Source organism: Conger conger, chromosome 13, assembly GCF_963514075.1.
Source record: "Conger conger chromosome 13, fConCon1.1, whole genome shotgun sequence".
NCBI classification, from domain to species: domain Eukaryota; kingdom Metazoa; phylum Chordata; class Actinopteri; order Anguilliformes; family Congridae; genus Conger; species Conger conger.
Window position 1 is genome coordinate 38,811,618 of NC_083772.1, and position 17,161 is coordinate 38,828,778.

The window sequence follows — 17,161 nt, forward strand, 5'->3', positions numbered from 1 at the left end:
TCTCATTTGATAGATGTGTGATTGAAATAGCCACTCATCTTCTGTGGAAAGCATGGGGATTTGATGACACTTTGATCAGGAATTTTCCAGAAAGATTATTCTTGGCAGTGGAAATCTGGTTCTCTGTTAAATTGAGATTGTGAGCTGGAAGTAAGGATACCTTGGAGAAATGAAGGCAAAGGCTTGAATTTGTTAGCTCTGAGGGTTCTGTTTCAGATGCTGTTTGTAGTGAAGACATGCGAGTCTTTTCCTGCCTCATATGTTATAAGAGAATAAATACCTGCTGGATATCTCAAGGGTCTTTCTGCCTGTTACTCCGGCTAATAAAAGAGAAAATGATCCGATTCTGCTGAAGACAGTGAAGATTTAACAGCTAGCATGAACATTAAACTTCAAATTCAAATGCATTCCTGAGGTATAAAGAAAATAGTATTTGCATTGTTGTTTATTTTTTGCTTGTTTTCAGTGTGAAGCTTTTTCACACAGGTAGCTGTGAGGCATCTGTGTTTGTGCATCGGTACAAAACAGCATTTATTTACTTCTTTGTTGTGAAATAGCACATACAATCATGACTATGAATGGTCCGGTTCACTCTGCCAGTATTACATTACATTCCATTATAGTAATTTAGTAGACTTATCTAGCTCTTTGAGACAGCTCTTATCCAGAGCGACGTACAATAAAGTGCAAATCATAACCAGGACCAGAACCAGAATATGGAGTACAATGGCATCGTACTTTTTGGTGAGCTTAACATCACACTTTGCATCGTGACATGGAATTACAGGTCCTTTGCAGCATTACTTGACTGTGGAACACATCTTCATTGTTTTATTAAAGATGTGACAAGTACAGCCTGCAGAGACACAGTGTGTGGTGGGAGGAACACACTGAACCAAAAATACATATCCACAAAAAGTCTATTGCATGTTTTGAACAACATGCAGTCTACTCAGAGAAAAATAAATAAATGTGAAGAATTTACTTATTTCTGTTCGCAAATGCCTCAGTATTAAAATGAAAATTTTCCACCACATTCCATTCTTTATTCACTTCATACAGTTATTTTTATGAATATTATGTAACAGGTCTTGATAAGTATCTGTGCAGAGCTTGGTTTCACTTTCAAGAGGGTCGAGGACATCATGGATTCCTTTTTGATGATGGCTAACAGATTGGTCTTGGACTTAATAAGGCTGGGACTAGGCAGGGGCAGCTGCAGAAAGATCTGCCTGTGCAGAACTGTGTTTCTTGCTGCAGAGAAATGACTCGATAGTCTACATGTGCATGTTCGCGTGAGATTTTTTAGATTGCAACTGCCTTGCGAGTCATCACGACCCCAACACTGACACACAGCAGGTGTAATGTGAACACAGAATACAAAATTTCACAGGAGAACATGGAAAGAACGAGGGTGATATCATATTTTATCATTTTACGAGAGATGTAAAGAGCAGACAGTGTAAGTTTTCTTTGTAAACCTATACAGTCTTTATTTTGCCTTTGCCTTGGTTTTTATCATGGCTAATATTTATCATTTCTAATATCCTGGAGGACATTTTTGTGTTTTTAAATCAAAAATAGCTCTGTAGCTTCTGTTCGCGATTCTATCACAAACAACTCCAGCTTCATCATTTTGGCTGCATCGGTTGCATCAGATGGTTTCCTTACACGGGTTGAAAAAAAAAAGAATAGCGTTTCATTTGACAATGGTGAAATCAATAATTGCGTTCAGTCTCGTGAATCGATCGGCTGTGAGTAAGGCCCTGCCTGTAATGTATATTATTGCAAGGCTGCAGTGGCAGAGGGGCAGGTCTGTGTTTCAGCCCTGCTACAGTGCCTTTACGGAGGGGCCTGTTGCTGTCAGTTGCACCAGCTGTCCCCTCCGCAAGGTGTTACATCATTCAGGAGCTTGGGGAATTCCTGGGAACTCATGCAGAAGCCCCAGGAGACCGTGGAGAAGAAGTGACAATTCAGAAAAGTCCGGAAGAGAGGCTGCTCTAGACTGCTATAACCATACCACTACTTTGCTTTCGTTAGTCTCTTGGACATAAATGGCAGATGCTTTGCTCTTCTCGCGCTCATATCCAAAGTCGCAAAACCACAACTCCCTTTGGAATCAAATCTATTTTCAGTCGCCGATGCTTAAAAGCTTCTATTGGGTTGCATTGCCAATTTGCGATATTAGAATTCATCCTTAAATTCTAATCCACTCAGAATCTCCTTATGGCTCATTGGACAGGAAATTGTAGCCCTTATGTTCAGCATCCTACGTGCATGTAAGATCATACTCTTTGGAACCAGATGCAGCCCAGCCAAAGTTAGCCAATCACATCAGGCTATCACAAGGCAAGGTCAAGTCTGGCATTCATGTGTATGCCGTCCACTCCCATCACCCTCACTTTCCGTTGTTGCTCCGGTTCTGAGGTGGATGAGGAATTTTCACATTCATTCAGACTTGGGGTCGATGAGATGCACGGTTGGCTCAAAGATTTTGATACTCAGATCTTTGGATGGTGTAGAACACAGGAAGTACCTTGTTTGGAAAAGTATTGTTGCCGATGATTTATGCCTTGAGAAAAAATCGTCTCTCCATGTTGAACAAGCTCAGGCAGATGTGAAAGCAGAATAAATGAGAAAAGACATGGGAAACAACAGTGATTGGATTCACTGGGGAGGCAGTTTGTCTGCACTGTCAGTATCATAGGACCTTCCTAGGCATGCCTTTCTAAAGAGGGCTAAATATAGATTTGGACCTGTTCAACTGAAGATGCCAGAATTGTTCTTTGAGGGTATCTGTAATAAGATTTTTTTACCACCCCTCACCTTCCCTGTGAAGAACCCTGTCACAGAAATGCACGGAGTTACACAGGAGATTTTAAAGATACAGCAAATTACTTGGAATTAGTTACTGTATGGCAATCCTGTGTAATTATTCCCAAAAGGTGAAACTTGAAATTTAAGAGTAACTAAGGCCTTGGATGTCCCGCCATATCCACTGAGGAAAAGTTTTCACTGACAGTACAAATCATTCCTACATGTTGATGTTAATTCAGAATTTATATCAGTTTCTAATTTATCATTCAGCTTTTAGAATTAGTGCTATTCTATTAATTACAGATATAATTAGCACTATTCTACTTGTATTAGATGTACACAGATGTTCTTTTTTTTGTGTGCTCAGTTAAAGGCTGAAAAACATCATAATACACATACAATATATAGTAATAATCTTGAGTAAATCCTCAGAAATGACCATTGACTCAGTTTTGTCTCTCATAACTGTCTGATCCACTGATAACTTATGACACACTGATAGAAGACTGACATTCTGAAATTGACTCAAGCTAGCCTGTGGCTAATTAATATCAATTGATGTAAGTGATATTGTACACCAACTAATTTTAGGTCCACTCACAACCACTAATTACCAGGTCCACTTTTCTAAACCAACCCACCTTGTTTATGCAACAGACCCCACAACATGCTTACATTCATGTCCACTGTGTCTGTTCTCTCCTCAGCCCCAGATCTGCCTAGAAGACCTTATGGAGCAGGATGTGGAGAGTTCAGTTACTACCAGGCAGCCTAAACTGCCCAAGCAAGTCAGGGACGACCTGCCCAAGCAGCTGGTGGACAATAACCAGCGCAAGAGGAAGACCCAGAGGTACGTGCGCAAGGATGGGAAGTGCAATGTGCACCACGGGAACGTGCGGGAGACCTACCGGTACTTCACCGACATCTTCACCACACTGGTAGACCTCAAGTGGAGGTTCAACCTCTTCATCTTCGTCCTGGTTTACACGGTCACGTGGTTGTTCTTCGGGTTCATGTGGTGGCTCATAGCCTACATCCGGGGCGATTTGGACCACATAGGAGACAACAAGTGGACTCCTTGTGTCAACAACCTCAACAACTTTGTCTCGGCTTTCCTGTTCTCCATAGAGACCGAGACAACCATCGGGTATGGCTACAGAGTGATCACGGACCAGTGCCCCGAGGGCATCTTGCTGCTCCTGGTGCAGTCGGTGCTGGGCTCCATCGTCAACGCCTTCATGGTGGGCTGCATGTTCGTGAAGATCTCGCAGCCCAAGAAGCGGGCGGAGACGCTGGTGTTCTCCACCAACGCGGTCATCTCCATGCGGGATGGCCGGCTGTGCCTGATGTTCAGGGTGGGGGACCTGCGAAACTCGCACATCGTGGAGGCCTCCATCCGGGCCAAGCTCATCAAGTCCAAGCAGACCAAGGAAGGGGAGTTCATCCCACTGAATCAGACGGACATTAACGTGGGCTACGACACAGGCGACGACCGCCTTTTCCTGGTGTCCCCGCTCATTATCTGCCATGAGATCAACCAGCACAGCCCCTTCTGGGACATCTCCAAGGCCTACCTGGAAAAGGAGGAGCTGGAGATCGTGGTCATTCTGGAAGGCATGGTGGAGGCCACAGGTAAGCATTCACGCTAATGCTACCACAGCATAGCAACAAGTTAAGCAAGCTTGCGGACATTTAAGCATAAAAGATGTACAATTGTAGAAAACAAATCCAGAACCAGTGTCAGTTTAAATTTGGTTGGTTTTATTTTTTCATCATCATTCTCATTATCACATCAAGCAATATTAATCATTAACAGAATTTCAATCATCATCATCAATTTCAACATTAACCTTTTTGTTGATTTTCAAGAGAACTATTCGATTTTTTAGATTATTCTTGTATTTTTTACTTTTGGATCCTGCTCAGATGGCCAGCATACTGTCTGCTGGGACTTAATGGTATAGCTACTGCATGTGCTGTGCACATCGTTTAAACTGAGCAGTATTTATATACCCATAAACTGCTACTGTAGTGCTGCCACAAGACTAGGCGTAACACAGGTGTACACACAGACAAAGCGGGCGTTTCTGTGGTTGTTATAGGGTAATTTATTAATTTTAAATTAAAACGGGAATTCCAGGGTGTCTTGGTGGCGCAGCCTGTAGAGCACTGACCGCATGCTCATTGCGAGCTGTGACGTCGGCGGTTCGAATCCGACTGTCTGATATTTGTCGCATGTCTTCCCCCTCTCTCGCTACCATTCTTCCTGTCTCTCTGTACTATATACTGTCCAATAAAGCTGAAAAAGGCCTAAAAAAAAACAGGAAAGGCCAACATCCATGAAATCTATTAGGGCTCATGTGGCATTCATAAGTATATACTTGATTAAAGTGCAGTTGTATACTCTTCTTTGCAGAGTGCCACAGGTATGAAAACAGCTAAAAGTATTAAGAAACAGCATTACGAAATATACACATCTGTATGCTTTTTCTTAATTGTGTTTGAAGTTCAGTTTGTTGTATTTAACGTATGAAAAATGAAAACATGGATCCCACAGCACATTGTACTTTTTCCTCTCTCTTGTGCCCATTTGTTTTCAGGTAGCAAATATTTTTTCTGTGAGAGTTCAAACAGCGATCATTTTGATTCAGTGCAGAATACGGATTACTCAGCGTGAAAAGGGAAGGTATTTACTCAGAGTGTGGTGTCTCTTTAATGTCTCCTTAAGTAGAATTCCCCCTTAAGTAGAAAATACGGTGAGTCGAGTGGAGAAATGAGAAGACAGGGTGGTTTCATGGGAGAGTGACTCACTTTCTAAGCATAATGTACTTTATTAGTGATTAGTGACCTTCTAAGCTGAGTGTTCCCTCCAGTAAAACCCAGAATGGTTCTGAAAACAGCAGGAATTACAATAATTGAGAGAATATTTGGTGGTTGGAGCTGTAATACAGATCGGCAGCACTGCAAATATTGTCTCTGTATTTATATAAATCAGACTTGGAGTGCTTCGCGGATGTGCAAAAGTGGCAATTTCTTAGGTTTGTCAAGCTTTAAACTGAAAATTGAAACAGTTTCAAGGCAGACTTTATTTTTATAGACTTGTATAGACTTTATTTGTATACCTTGGTGAGGACGTGCTGTCATGCCTTGTCAAACATATTGTGACTGTGAGGATGACTTTGATGGCAATAGGCAGAATAATCACCATTTAGAAATTTGAGCTGTATATATTTAACGACAATAAAGGACGGCCCCCTACTGAGAACTCGCAGTACTTCTCAACCTAGATTTCCACCCGTCTGGACCAGTGTTACCCACCATTTTCAAAGTTAAAGAATCTCTCTCAAAGCATGCAAGGTACTGACGTTGTTGTGACTGTCAACAGTAGGCCTGAAAACTCTTTCAGGATTTTAATTAAGCAATATTCATTTTCAGTACAATTTTAATTTTGCGAAAGGGAAGTTCATTTACGTTTTTTAAAATTGATTCAATCTCTCAAATTGTTTTTAAAGGATTTTTCCACCTGGCACACCTGACCTCGCCAGACAACACACCAGAGTGCTGCAACACACTGATTTGGAAACACCGCTGTAAGAATCTAGATTCAGGCTTTTGCTCACTGGGCTTGGTCATATGTTTTCCAAACATGAGCCAAACATGTGAAAGTTAATGTGGAGAAAAAAAGGTTGTGAGCTTGAAGTATGTGTAGGAAACACATTCAGCTTGGCATGCCTCCTGTACTTTAGACTTAAACATCACTACTCTCTCCACACAGAGAAGGCAGGTCAGGGAAGGGTGTTTTCTAAGCAATAATGACCCCGGGCTCAATATTTTATGAGAGCTGAGAGGGTTTTTCGCTGGAACTAGAGCACATAAAGTAAATGGGAGCTGCTTGCACATTTTCCCTGCCATGTAGGTTCAACTATGTGCCATTATGTTTTATGGCAAAATTTATCCCCTTTCAATCAGCTTCTCTTGTAAATGCGTATTATACACTCTGAGCAGGTTATTAGGTATTTATTAGACTTAAGTCCTCTGCTGCTTCTATTTAGAGGTTTGACGCAATGTGTGTTCAGAGATGCTCTTCTGCATCATCTAGGGTTATTTCTTCTGGGTTGTTTGTCCTACTGAACCCAATGGAGAAGTGATTACCCTTTACGACTTTTTAGCAAGCAAACAAATGTGTTCTGTACTGTATCAGCATAATTTACATCTGAATCTAATCCCACCCCACAACTCCCATAGAGATCCTTTCAAATGCAAGGAGTTTTAGTATCGCTTGTAAGACAACCTGAAAGTAAGATATCCAGACCCTGATGTTGATAGGTCACGGACATCAGGAAGTCATGGCATGGAAATCATATGCAACCAAGTATAAAAAAGGACAATTTAATCGATGATTATGTTAGGTTGTCCAATTATTTTGAGCCCATACAATTTGGGGGACTATGTATAAAAATGGCTGTAATTCCTACACCATTCACTCAATTTACATGCAAATACCCTCAAGTCTGCACTTTGAGCTCATATTCATTATTTATTTCCAATACTTACTCCTATATTCTGTGATAGACAGACCTGAGAAGCACTGGAAGAGGCTTCCAGCTAACCAATGCACACGTCATTGTTGACAAAAAAAACACCCTTGGAGTTGGATAAAATCTGTCAAAACTAGGATAAATTAATTTAACAGTTAAATAATAATCAAAGTAACTTCACGACCTTGGTAGAAGAATCTTGACTGGTTCAAGGATCGGGCTGATCCTCTAAAATGACCCATTGTGTGAATGCAGATGTGACATTTATCTGTATTTGTTCTACAAATGTGGCTTTTAGCCCAAAGTCAAAGGTCAGACATCTGCAGCTAGGGCCACTATGTAGAATCCTACGCACAACACCATACTGATACTCTTAAACACCAGCTGTTTGATTTGGCTTCGACATTTGATTTCATTTTTTCTTTCTATATTCAGTCTTACTATAGAACTGTCATAAATGCAGTATGGCAATATTTGGTCTTACTTTGTCATGAATGTGGATTCCTCATTCAATAATCTGCATGCATTTTTAACATATCCTTAGTGTATAATATCCTCATAATATAGAGCATAAACTTTATAGACTAGATAATTCTAATTAAATAAGTTTTTTTAAAATAAGTAATTGAGCTATTGTCAAATTATTAAAAGGTTATGAGTGGGATGGAGTGGGGGTATATTTTGTTAATATATTCAACAGCAGAACAGGTATTGAGCTTAGCATTAACCTTTTGTCAGTGTGTATTCTTATTTTCTTTTTCATGTTCCTTGCAATTTCATTGTTCACTATTCCCTTGTGTTCAGAGCACAGATGAAGATTGTGCTAAATTATTCCTGCAGCATAACGCCTGGCCATCTGCTGGTCTTATTTTTAGTCTCAAATGCTCCCCATGATGAACAGATGATGGCCTTGGTATGAAACCCAATCGATCTTGTCACCTAATTCCTCAAACGTGGCATTAGCTAACACAAAGCGAACACAATAACCAACATCACCAATTAAAAATGTGCTTTGCTGGATAATACACTCACTGAGCACTTTATTAGGTAGACCTGTACACCGGCTTGTTAATGCAAACATTTAATATTATTGGTGATTATTGGTGTCAGACAGGGTGGTTTTAGTATCTCAGAAACTCCTGTAATTTTCACACACAACAGTCTCTAGAATAAAACAAAAAACATCCAGTAAGCAGCAGTTTGGCAAGCAAAAACACGTTGCTAATGAGAGAGGTCAGAGGAGAATGGGCAGACTGGTCAAAGCTGACAGGAAGGTGACAGTAATGCAAATAACCACACATTACAACAGTGGTATGCAGAGGAACGGTTTCCTAACTTTTCCTCCAAATGTTATCACAAATTATTTAAACCTTAACAGAAATTTTTGGATAAGGCTGTCCATATTTGCCTGGGGTGCCAATAATTGTGGAACCAGTTTTTTGGGGAAATGTAAAAAATATAAGACTTTGGTTGATTCCATTGAATCATTCATAAAGCACACTACACATGTTGGAAAATTAAGCTTGTGTCAATAACTGTATTATTTTTTTTAGTTCAGAGCACTTTTTGTGCATATTTATCAATCACATTTTACTTTCACTGAGTATTTCTATTCCTCATACATCTTGCCATTTGGCAACTGTATTGTGGCTAGCTTGTGTTTTGGATAGGTCAGTCCTTTGTCAGACTCTCAGCACATTTCCCAAATGAAAGTCAGCCTCAATTAATAAAGTTGTCTAGGCTGTCACAGAAATACAGCAGAAAAGCTTCTTTGAGATCACACCTGAGGCATCGTCTTTGTGCTTTCAAAGTCACAGCAGTTTTTAACTTCACGGTTCCTCTGGTGTGTGAAATTGAGCAAAATGTCAGGTTGAGATGACTCTGGCGTTTGTTCTCCTGCGAAGCAGCCATGCCGCGAGGCGCCCTGCTCCTCCAGAATGGTTGAAGCTAAGCAAGCGTGGGCTTTGTTAGTACTTGGATGTCAGAGCTCCTGGGAAAATTATTTTCCATCGGGTCAACCCTATTCCCCAGTGCTGTGACGGGGACGTATGAAATCATGGTCCTCGAGAGCTGAGAATCACTGGTTCACCACCCTCTCTTTACCAGGGAGCCCGTTGTAGTACTAATTCTTCAGTTAATTACCCAGGAGAACAGAAAAGCCAGGGCTGGATTTGGATTTCAGGGCCACATTTGATGATCCCTACTGTAGGAGACACCGTCTTTCAGATGAGACGTTAAACCGAGGCCCTGCCTCACTGCGGTCATTAAACATCTCATGACACTCTTTGGAAAGAGTATGGGGTTCCCCGGTGTCCTGGCTAAATTCCCAGCCCATCTCGCTCAACCTCTAACCTGATTATCCCCAGATTAAATAGCCTAAAATTGGTTCACTACACCTCATGTGTAGTGAGCGTCTGCTGCAAAATGGCTGCCGTAGCATTACCCTGGTGGGTGCTACACATTGGTAGTGGTCGAGGCAAGTTTACCCCTTGTCACTGGTAAAGGGCTTTGAGTCACCAGGTGAAAAAAACATTATTATTATTATTATTATTATTATTCCTCTCTCTGCAGGTATGACGTGCCAGGCCCGCAGCTCGTATGTGACAGGCGAGATAAAGTGGGGCCACCGCTTCACGCCGGTGCTGACCCTTGAGGACGGCTTCTACGAGGTGGACTACAACAGCTTCCACGAGGTGTACGAGACCAACACGCCCTCCTGCAGCGCCCGAGAGCTGGCCGAAATGACCGCCCGCGCCCGCCTCCCCCTCTCCTGGTCCCTGGCCAGCAAGCTGAACCAGCACGCTGCCTTCGACCCGCCCAAAGTCCAGCCCGAGACGGACACCGAGGACAAGGCGGAGAGAAACGGAGACATCTGCAACGTGGAGTCCAGACTGTAGTCGCTTCAGTTGAGCCGAGATTTGGGGCGGGTGGGGGTCTCTCATCCACCCCTCAGCACAACAGACCAGTGTCCTGGAGGGGGTGGTGTTGAAGTTAAATGCTGGAGTCGAAGCAGTGCAGACCCAGGGGCTACAGCAGATCCTGCCACCTCCAAGGAGAACAAAGCCAGCCAGACACGCAAACGGGGGGCGATCGCATGCTTTGGTAATTGTTCTTTCTTTAACCGATTGACCCAACTTTACTGTTTTTTTGATGAAAAGATTGAATCTATATATGATATAGATATATATTCCAGAGAATTTGCCTTTGTATTTTTTGTACATACTTAATTACTTGTTCCTAACCAACGGCAGTTGTGGCAGATGTGTGTAAGAACGTCAGGTCGTTTGATATTAATTCGACAAAAAGGGTCAGATCCGTGCGTATGCCCCGCTGTACGTAGTGTTGAGGGTTATCTTCGTAACGGCTTTTTACAATACAAGCATGTACCAAAACCTGCTGCAGCTCTATATAATATCCGCAAAAAAAAAAGAGAGAGAGAAAAGATACAATGGATTGGCGGGACGTGTGAATTCTCTGCTGCGTTGGAGGCGGACACGGCCGATGATAATCTCGTCTGACTCCGGCTGTGCACGGCGCTTTGTACCGCACTCGGGCCGCTGACCAGGTGACCAAGTCCCTGCCACGCCTCAGGTGTTCAATGACTTGGCTCTCGGCCGCAGCTTCTACCTTTCGAGCGTTTCCTCGGCTCTCGCCAGGTCACGTCCTTCGCGCCGTAACTTTTAAGTTGCTCTCAGCGGAACACCGGGGGGAGTTTATCGGAAAAAAACAGCCACAGGCGTCGCGTGAACTCAGAGTCTCGCTTTTATTTATTTGTTCGCCCGTTTCCTTATTTTTAGCTTCGACTGTTAACTCTTCTGGCGTTGTACGTGGCCGTGCGGGTTTCAATTTAACGGCACAGGAAAAAGAAGGATACTGTCAGCACATTGCGAAGATAAAGACACCAAGGTCTTGTAAAAACACTTTATTATTCAACTATTTCACAGCAGAAGTGTATTTCATACTCCTTCAGCAGAATAAACGTATAAAATAAGTTTGAAGGCAGGCAAAAAAAAAAAAAGCTTTTGTATTTACGTAAACCCAGTTCAGATTTATCATCTGCAGGAACACCTAAAATAATCTTGATAGATTACAGTACATCACCACCGGTACATTGTAGAGTTGATCTAAGCATTGTGTTGTTTTCCAGTCTACGGATATACTTTTATATTCAAAAGACAGAGAGAGAGAAAAACAGCAAAAGTGTGTTGTCAGTTTAAAATATGTAGTATTTCTAAGAAGCAATTAGACACTGACTGAGGAGCACAGCCGTATTCACGATAGTCTCACTGTTCCTAAGACACCAAAGGACTGGCAAGAGACATCTCTCACATCAGCCATTGGCGAAGACCAACAAGAGATGTGCTTTTATTCCGCGATTAGGCCATTTCAGTTTGGCCCAAGCTCAGAGCAAACAGAACAGAAGTAAAGATGAGCAGCAGTGATAGTCGTTTTCAGACTTATAGTAAGTATTGTGAGAATTTCTGGGTACTATGGGTGAACTGCAACAAAACAACACTAGTATATTATGACAAAACCAGTATAAATAAGATTTAACAGCAGAGCAATGGTTTTGTGTGTGTCAATGTACAGTGTCATAAGCTAAAGATGTAAAAACGTTGCAATTTGGTTGCTACACCTCTTTTCCTGTCACTTTTCCTGAAGCGCGTTTGCTTTTCCATACGGTACATACACTGAGAGACAATCAAGACATTATTTTAATGTGCGGCTTGTTCGGTTGTTATGTTCCTCTTGTTTTTATTTGAATTTTAAATACATCGTTTATTTTAGGTTTTCATTGTTAAATGTTGCACGACTTGTTCATTGCACTATTTGGTGTCCCTAGAGGCAATGATCAAAGAGAGATTGCGTAATTTGTTTTATATTGCATTATATTTTGGGGGTGGGTATCTAATTAACTAATAGCACAAAATGACAAGAGACTAGCAGCACATGAAGAGCATTTCTATTGAATTATTTTATTTAAGCTGTGAATACTGTTACCCTTATTTACAGCTTAAAACAAATCCAAAGCCTTTATATTTCCATTTATGCTGCAATGTAAATGCATGTCTAACATTCCTCTATAATTTACAAACAAGGTTATCCTTATATACAGAATACTAGAATATCTTAACATAGTCACACATGATAGTCACACTACTCCTGTTGGTCAATAATTAGATCCTTAGAAATACTAATAGTCAGTAGTTCTTTATAAGGCATTTATAACACACTCATGGGCACAAGTTCAATTAAAATGACAATTAAAATAATAACAATATCTCCAGAATAAAGAATACTGTATACTAGGGCAGCCAAAACCTATTCCTAGAGATCTACTGTGCTGTAGGCTTACCCTAACAAAGCATGCCTCATTCAACAGCTAGAGTTCTCATTCAGCTGCTAATTAGTAGAATCAGGGGTGCCAAAACTGGGTTAAAACGAAAACCTGCAGGGCGGTTGGGCAACCCTGCTTTACGCACCATTTGAAATACAGCAGAGTTATCCGACCTAGGTTTTCACATATCTCTGCTATTATTTCTGTTGTTACTGTATTAATGGAGGTTAATGTCTGTGGGATTCAATTCATTACAGCGCATGGTACTACATAGAATTGTCATAGCAAATTCTGGATTCATGCCGTAAAAACGAGCAGGAGCTTATAAGAAGGAATGTAATTTAATCATAGCTAGCATTCAAGAAAGCTGAAGCCTCATTGAGAGAAATAAGCTCTGACTCATTATTGGTTCATGTTTTTAAATGGCGGTTCAAATATTCACACTTAATTTATCCAAGCTGAATTTCTCCTTTTACAGGAAATTTATTTTCTATTAACTAAACCTTGCTGGAATATATATTTTTGGTCAGATTTATACTCACGGTAATAGTACAGTCATTTTTGTTAAGGGTTCAGACTTTGCCCAGTTCTCCCATGGCAGATTGTATTTGGTATTGTTTGGGTTATCAACTTTGCCGGAAATTTTGTTTCTTTTAATCTCTCTGTGTTCCAGTGAAGATAATTTTGTCTTGCGTTAGCCTCCCCCGTGGGGAGCAGGACGGAGATAACAGAGCAATATGGAGGAGACACCATTCATTTAATGAGTTTTCAAATGAACCCTTTCCCCGTTTGAACCCTGGAAACTGAGTCGTAATTTGTAGTTAGGACTTCACTGGGTTGTAATTCAGGAACGCTATCCTGGAATCACAGCAGAGTTGGAATTGTCAAAGGACGTGTAAGGATATAGGCATAGCTGGTAATCATAATTAGGATTTTATGCTCTGACAGATGGCGTTACGCGCATTCTCCTTAGAACATTGTCAATATGTTTTCCTGTGACTTGTAAAAAGATACAAAACAAAATCAGTATCGGATTAACTAAAATCCCCAGGCTAACTTGGTTAATAATAATAATAATAATAATAATAATAATAATAATAATAATAATAATCAATAACAATAACTTTTATTATAAAACATAATGCCAAAACTGTTATGCCACAGTGATGTATGCATTTATCATTTCACATATTTTTGTAATGTACAAACTATACAAGCAATTTGAACCTGCAACCATCCACAACAACATTCTATTCTATTTATTCCGCCATACAGGACACAATTGACAGATTATTCAGAGTATGGGCCAGTTTCACAGATGCAGATTAAACGTGGTCCTGGACTAAATTTAGCTTTCCATGGAAAATCGCAATTCAAAATGTAATATGATATATGTCTATGCCTGCCCTAAGTAAACAAAATATATTGGGCCAAAGAGCCAAAAAAGACATGGTTTATTACATGATAGTCTATTTACACATAGTACGCAGTAAACAGACCATTCATTTTAGTATTTCTTCTTGGTACGTTTGTTTTATTAGTGTTATTCACACTAATCACAGCTTCACAGGACAATGAAAACAAGCTTTGGATCTGGAAAATACTTAGCCATAATACTTATAATTAACCATAGCATTCAATGTCATAATTATGTTATTTTCCAGATTCTGAGCTATATATCAGACTGTGGTTAATTCTTCCGCACCCTTCCACAGCACCTTACTACACTTACTTTTTTCATGGTCTCACCGTCTACCTGTAATTCTGATTAATTCTGGTCTCTAACTATTTGTTGTGGTTCGATATACACTCACTGAGCACTTTATTAGGTAGAGCTGTACACCAGCTTTTTAATGCAAATAGTTAATCGGCAAATCATGTGGCAGCATCTAAATGCATAAAAGCATGCAGACATGGTCAAGAGGTTCAGCTGTTTTTCAGACCAAATGTCAGCATGGGTAAGAAATGTGATCAAAGTGACTTTGACTGTGGAATGATTGTTGGTGCCAGACAGGGTGGTTTGAATATCTCAGAAATGGCTGATCTCCTGGGATTTTCATGCACAACAGTTTCTAGAGTTCGCAGACAATGGTGGGGAACCAAAAAAATCATCCAGTGAGAAGCTGTTCTGTGGGCAAAAATACCTGGTTCATGAGAGAGGTCAGAGGAGAAGGACCAGACTGGTCAAAGCTGACAGGAAGGTGACAGTAACGCAAATAACCACACATAACAATAGTGGAATGCAGAACACACAATGTGTCAAACCCCAACAGCAGCTTAAAATAAGTCTAAGAAATACCTAATAAAGTGCTCACTGAGTGAATGTTGAACATTGTGCGCATTTTAAGACCAGAGCGACGTAAACTGTACGAAAGGTTTACCCAAATATAGCCAGACTGTTCTTTCACCTTCACCTTGATCAACGTCATGCCTCGCTTTAATTATATCCTCTGTAAAGTCAAACTGGTGATTATTGCACATGTGTGTAACTATTTTCTTTTGTTGGTGGATGAAAGTGAATTGTGTGAACTCCGGGCGTGGGACGCGCGCTAAAGATTTGTACTCGAGTCAGCGGCGGTTATTTTCAGTTTGTCTGTGCACGAGCAGAATGAAAGCATGCTTTACATAAAAGCACAATAATTGTACAGAAAATAATAAAGACTACAGTGCCAATTTTTTCAATAAATTGATATGTTTAAATACATTTGTTTGACTCGCTCTGTTCACATCTTTACCGTTAACTGTGTTCAAACAACTATAATTTTACGATCATGTTGTCATTCAGAGCAGTGGCTAATACAACACTGATGTGGGCAACAGGCTTCAAGAAATGCATTCAGTTTGGCTGAGAACACTATTGGACGTAGTGTTAAACATCGGAGGTAAATTACAGCATGAAAATGTTTTTTTCAATTGAAAGCCAAATAATGCGATCAATTACACCTGTAGATATTCAGTTTATGTATCATTTAATAATTAAGTGATAATATTGCGGGTTAAGTAATGCTTAGACGCCCTGCCTACATGGAAAAGAAACAGCGGTAACATTGCACTGGAGCACACTCTGGTGTACTAACAGTATACTGCACAATATATGATGAAATTGACGCGTTTACACGGTTTAATTCTTAATCTCGTCTTATTTTGCATTGCATACCTAACTGTATTTCATTGCATAGCCATACCAGTAAGTTTTAAATGACACCTCCACTTTGACTCGTGTAACACGACACACGATATCAGAATGAATGCGCATAATTTGGACAAGGTACATGAAATATCAGCTATGTGTTTACATTATCGATATGCATTTCATCATCATACTAGAAGTGCTCTACCTCATATACAACAGAAACATTGCAGCGGTTTGACAAAGGATCTGAACGCTCTTAGCGGATTCTGCTTGATGGTGCCATTCGGGAGCATTGTTCCAGGCTGTGGCCATCTGCTGGTTCTGGGTGGCATTGCATCCACAGTTCCAAAGGCACACCGCTAATGGTGTTCCTAAAAAGGCAGGGACTCAAAACATTTGGCTTATGGCAGAGGTGTCCAATCTTATCCTAAAAGGGCCGGCGTGGGTACAGGTTTTTGTTTTAACCCAGCAGTAACACACCTGATTATACTAATGAACTAACCGTGGTCTTTAATCAAGACCTTGATGAGTAGAATCAACTCTTAGTCCTGCGCTAAAACAACAACCTGCACACACACCGGCCCTTTCTGGATAAGATTGGACAACCCTGGCTTATGGGCTTCAACACTCATGTCTCACATATTCAACCAATGCATTTTATAGACTTGATATTACTTGAAATATACTCAAATGTATTCAAGAACTCTGGAAGTCATACTCTGTATTTGCATTTCAGTGCTTCAGGGAAAGGTGAAACCATCAATGAAACACAACTGGTCACTTGTGCATCTTCATGACAGGTCCAAAACAAACTAGCGGTGTTTTAAGTGTAGTGCTACTTAAGTGTAGAGTACTTTACGGTATGACTGTGATTACTGAAATGTTGTATTTATTGGCAGGGAATTGGGAATTTTAATATTAAACAGACAGATGCTATATAAAGACATTATCTGCCAACCTAAAACAGGATCTATTGGTAAGGATAAAGCACTGGTACTAAAAAAAAACTTCAAAAAGGAAAAAAAAGAAGAAAAAAAGAGGGAAATGATTGAGAACTTTCTAGGGAGTGATTGTAGGCGATGAGGTCAGCTAGGCTGTCAGTTTCCCTGACATAATGACGGACGTCTATTTCTATATAAAGTGTGGGCGATGTAAGCTGGCAAGAGTGCGGATTTTGATAAGATTCCAATATTCTACTGATCTCCCCCATACTCCCACTCACCGTGGGAACAGGATACCTCGCTCAAGAGTACAAATTCCAGACAAACTGCCATTTTAGTGCCAGCTTTAACAGGTCCTTATAATGGTCCAATGTACAAAATAAAGTCAGTCAAA

General features: G+C 40.6%; 1 protein-coding gene across 2 annotated transcripts in view; it reads left to right on the forward strand.

Annotated features, from left to right (window-relative positions):
• LOC133107711 (G protein-activated inward rectifier potassium channel 2-like) overlaps positions 1-10,477 on the forward strand; it is a 32,235-nt gene extending 21,758 nt beyond the window's left edge. Inside the window, exons 3-5 of one of the 2 annotated variants that reach the window (XM_061216826.1) lie at positions 3,525-3,667; positions 3,946-4,449; positions 9,927-10,477. In XM_061216826.1, the coding sequence (XP_061072810.1) occupies positions 3,559-3,667; positions 3,946-4,449; positions 9,927-10,252 (939 nt within the window). In that variant the 5' untranslated portion in view covers positions 3,525-3,558 and the 3' untranslated portion in view covers positions 10,253-10,477. Of the gene's footprint in view, positions 1-3,524; positions 4,450-9,926 lie in introns of both variants that reach the window. The other variant, XM_061216825.1, reaches the window with a different exon arrangement.
• Positions 10,478-17,161: the final 6,684 nt, after the last annotated feature.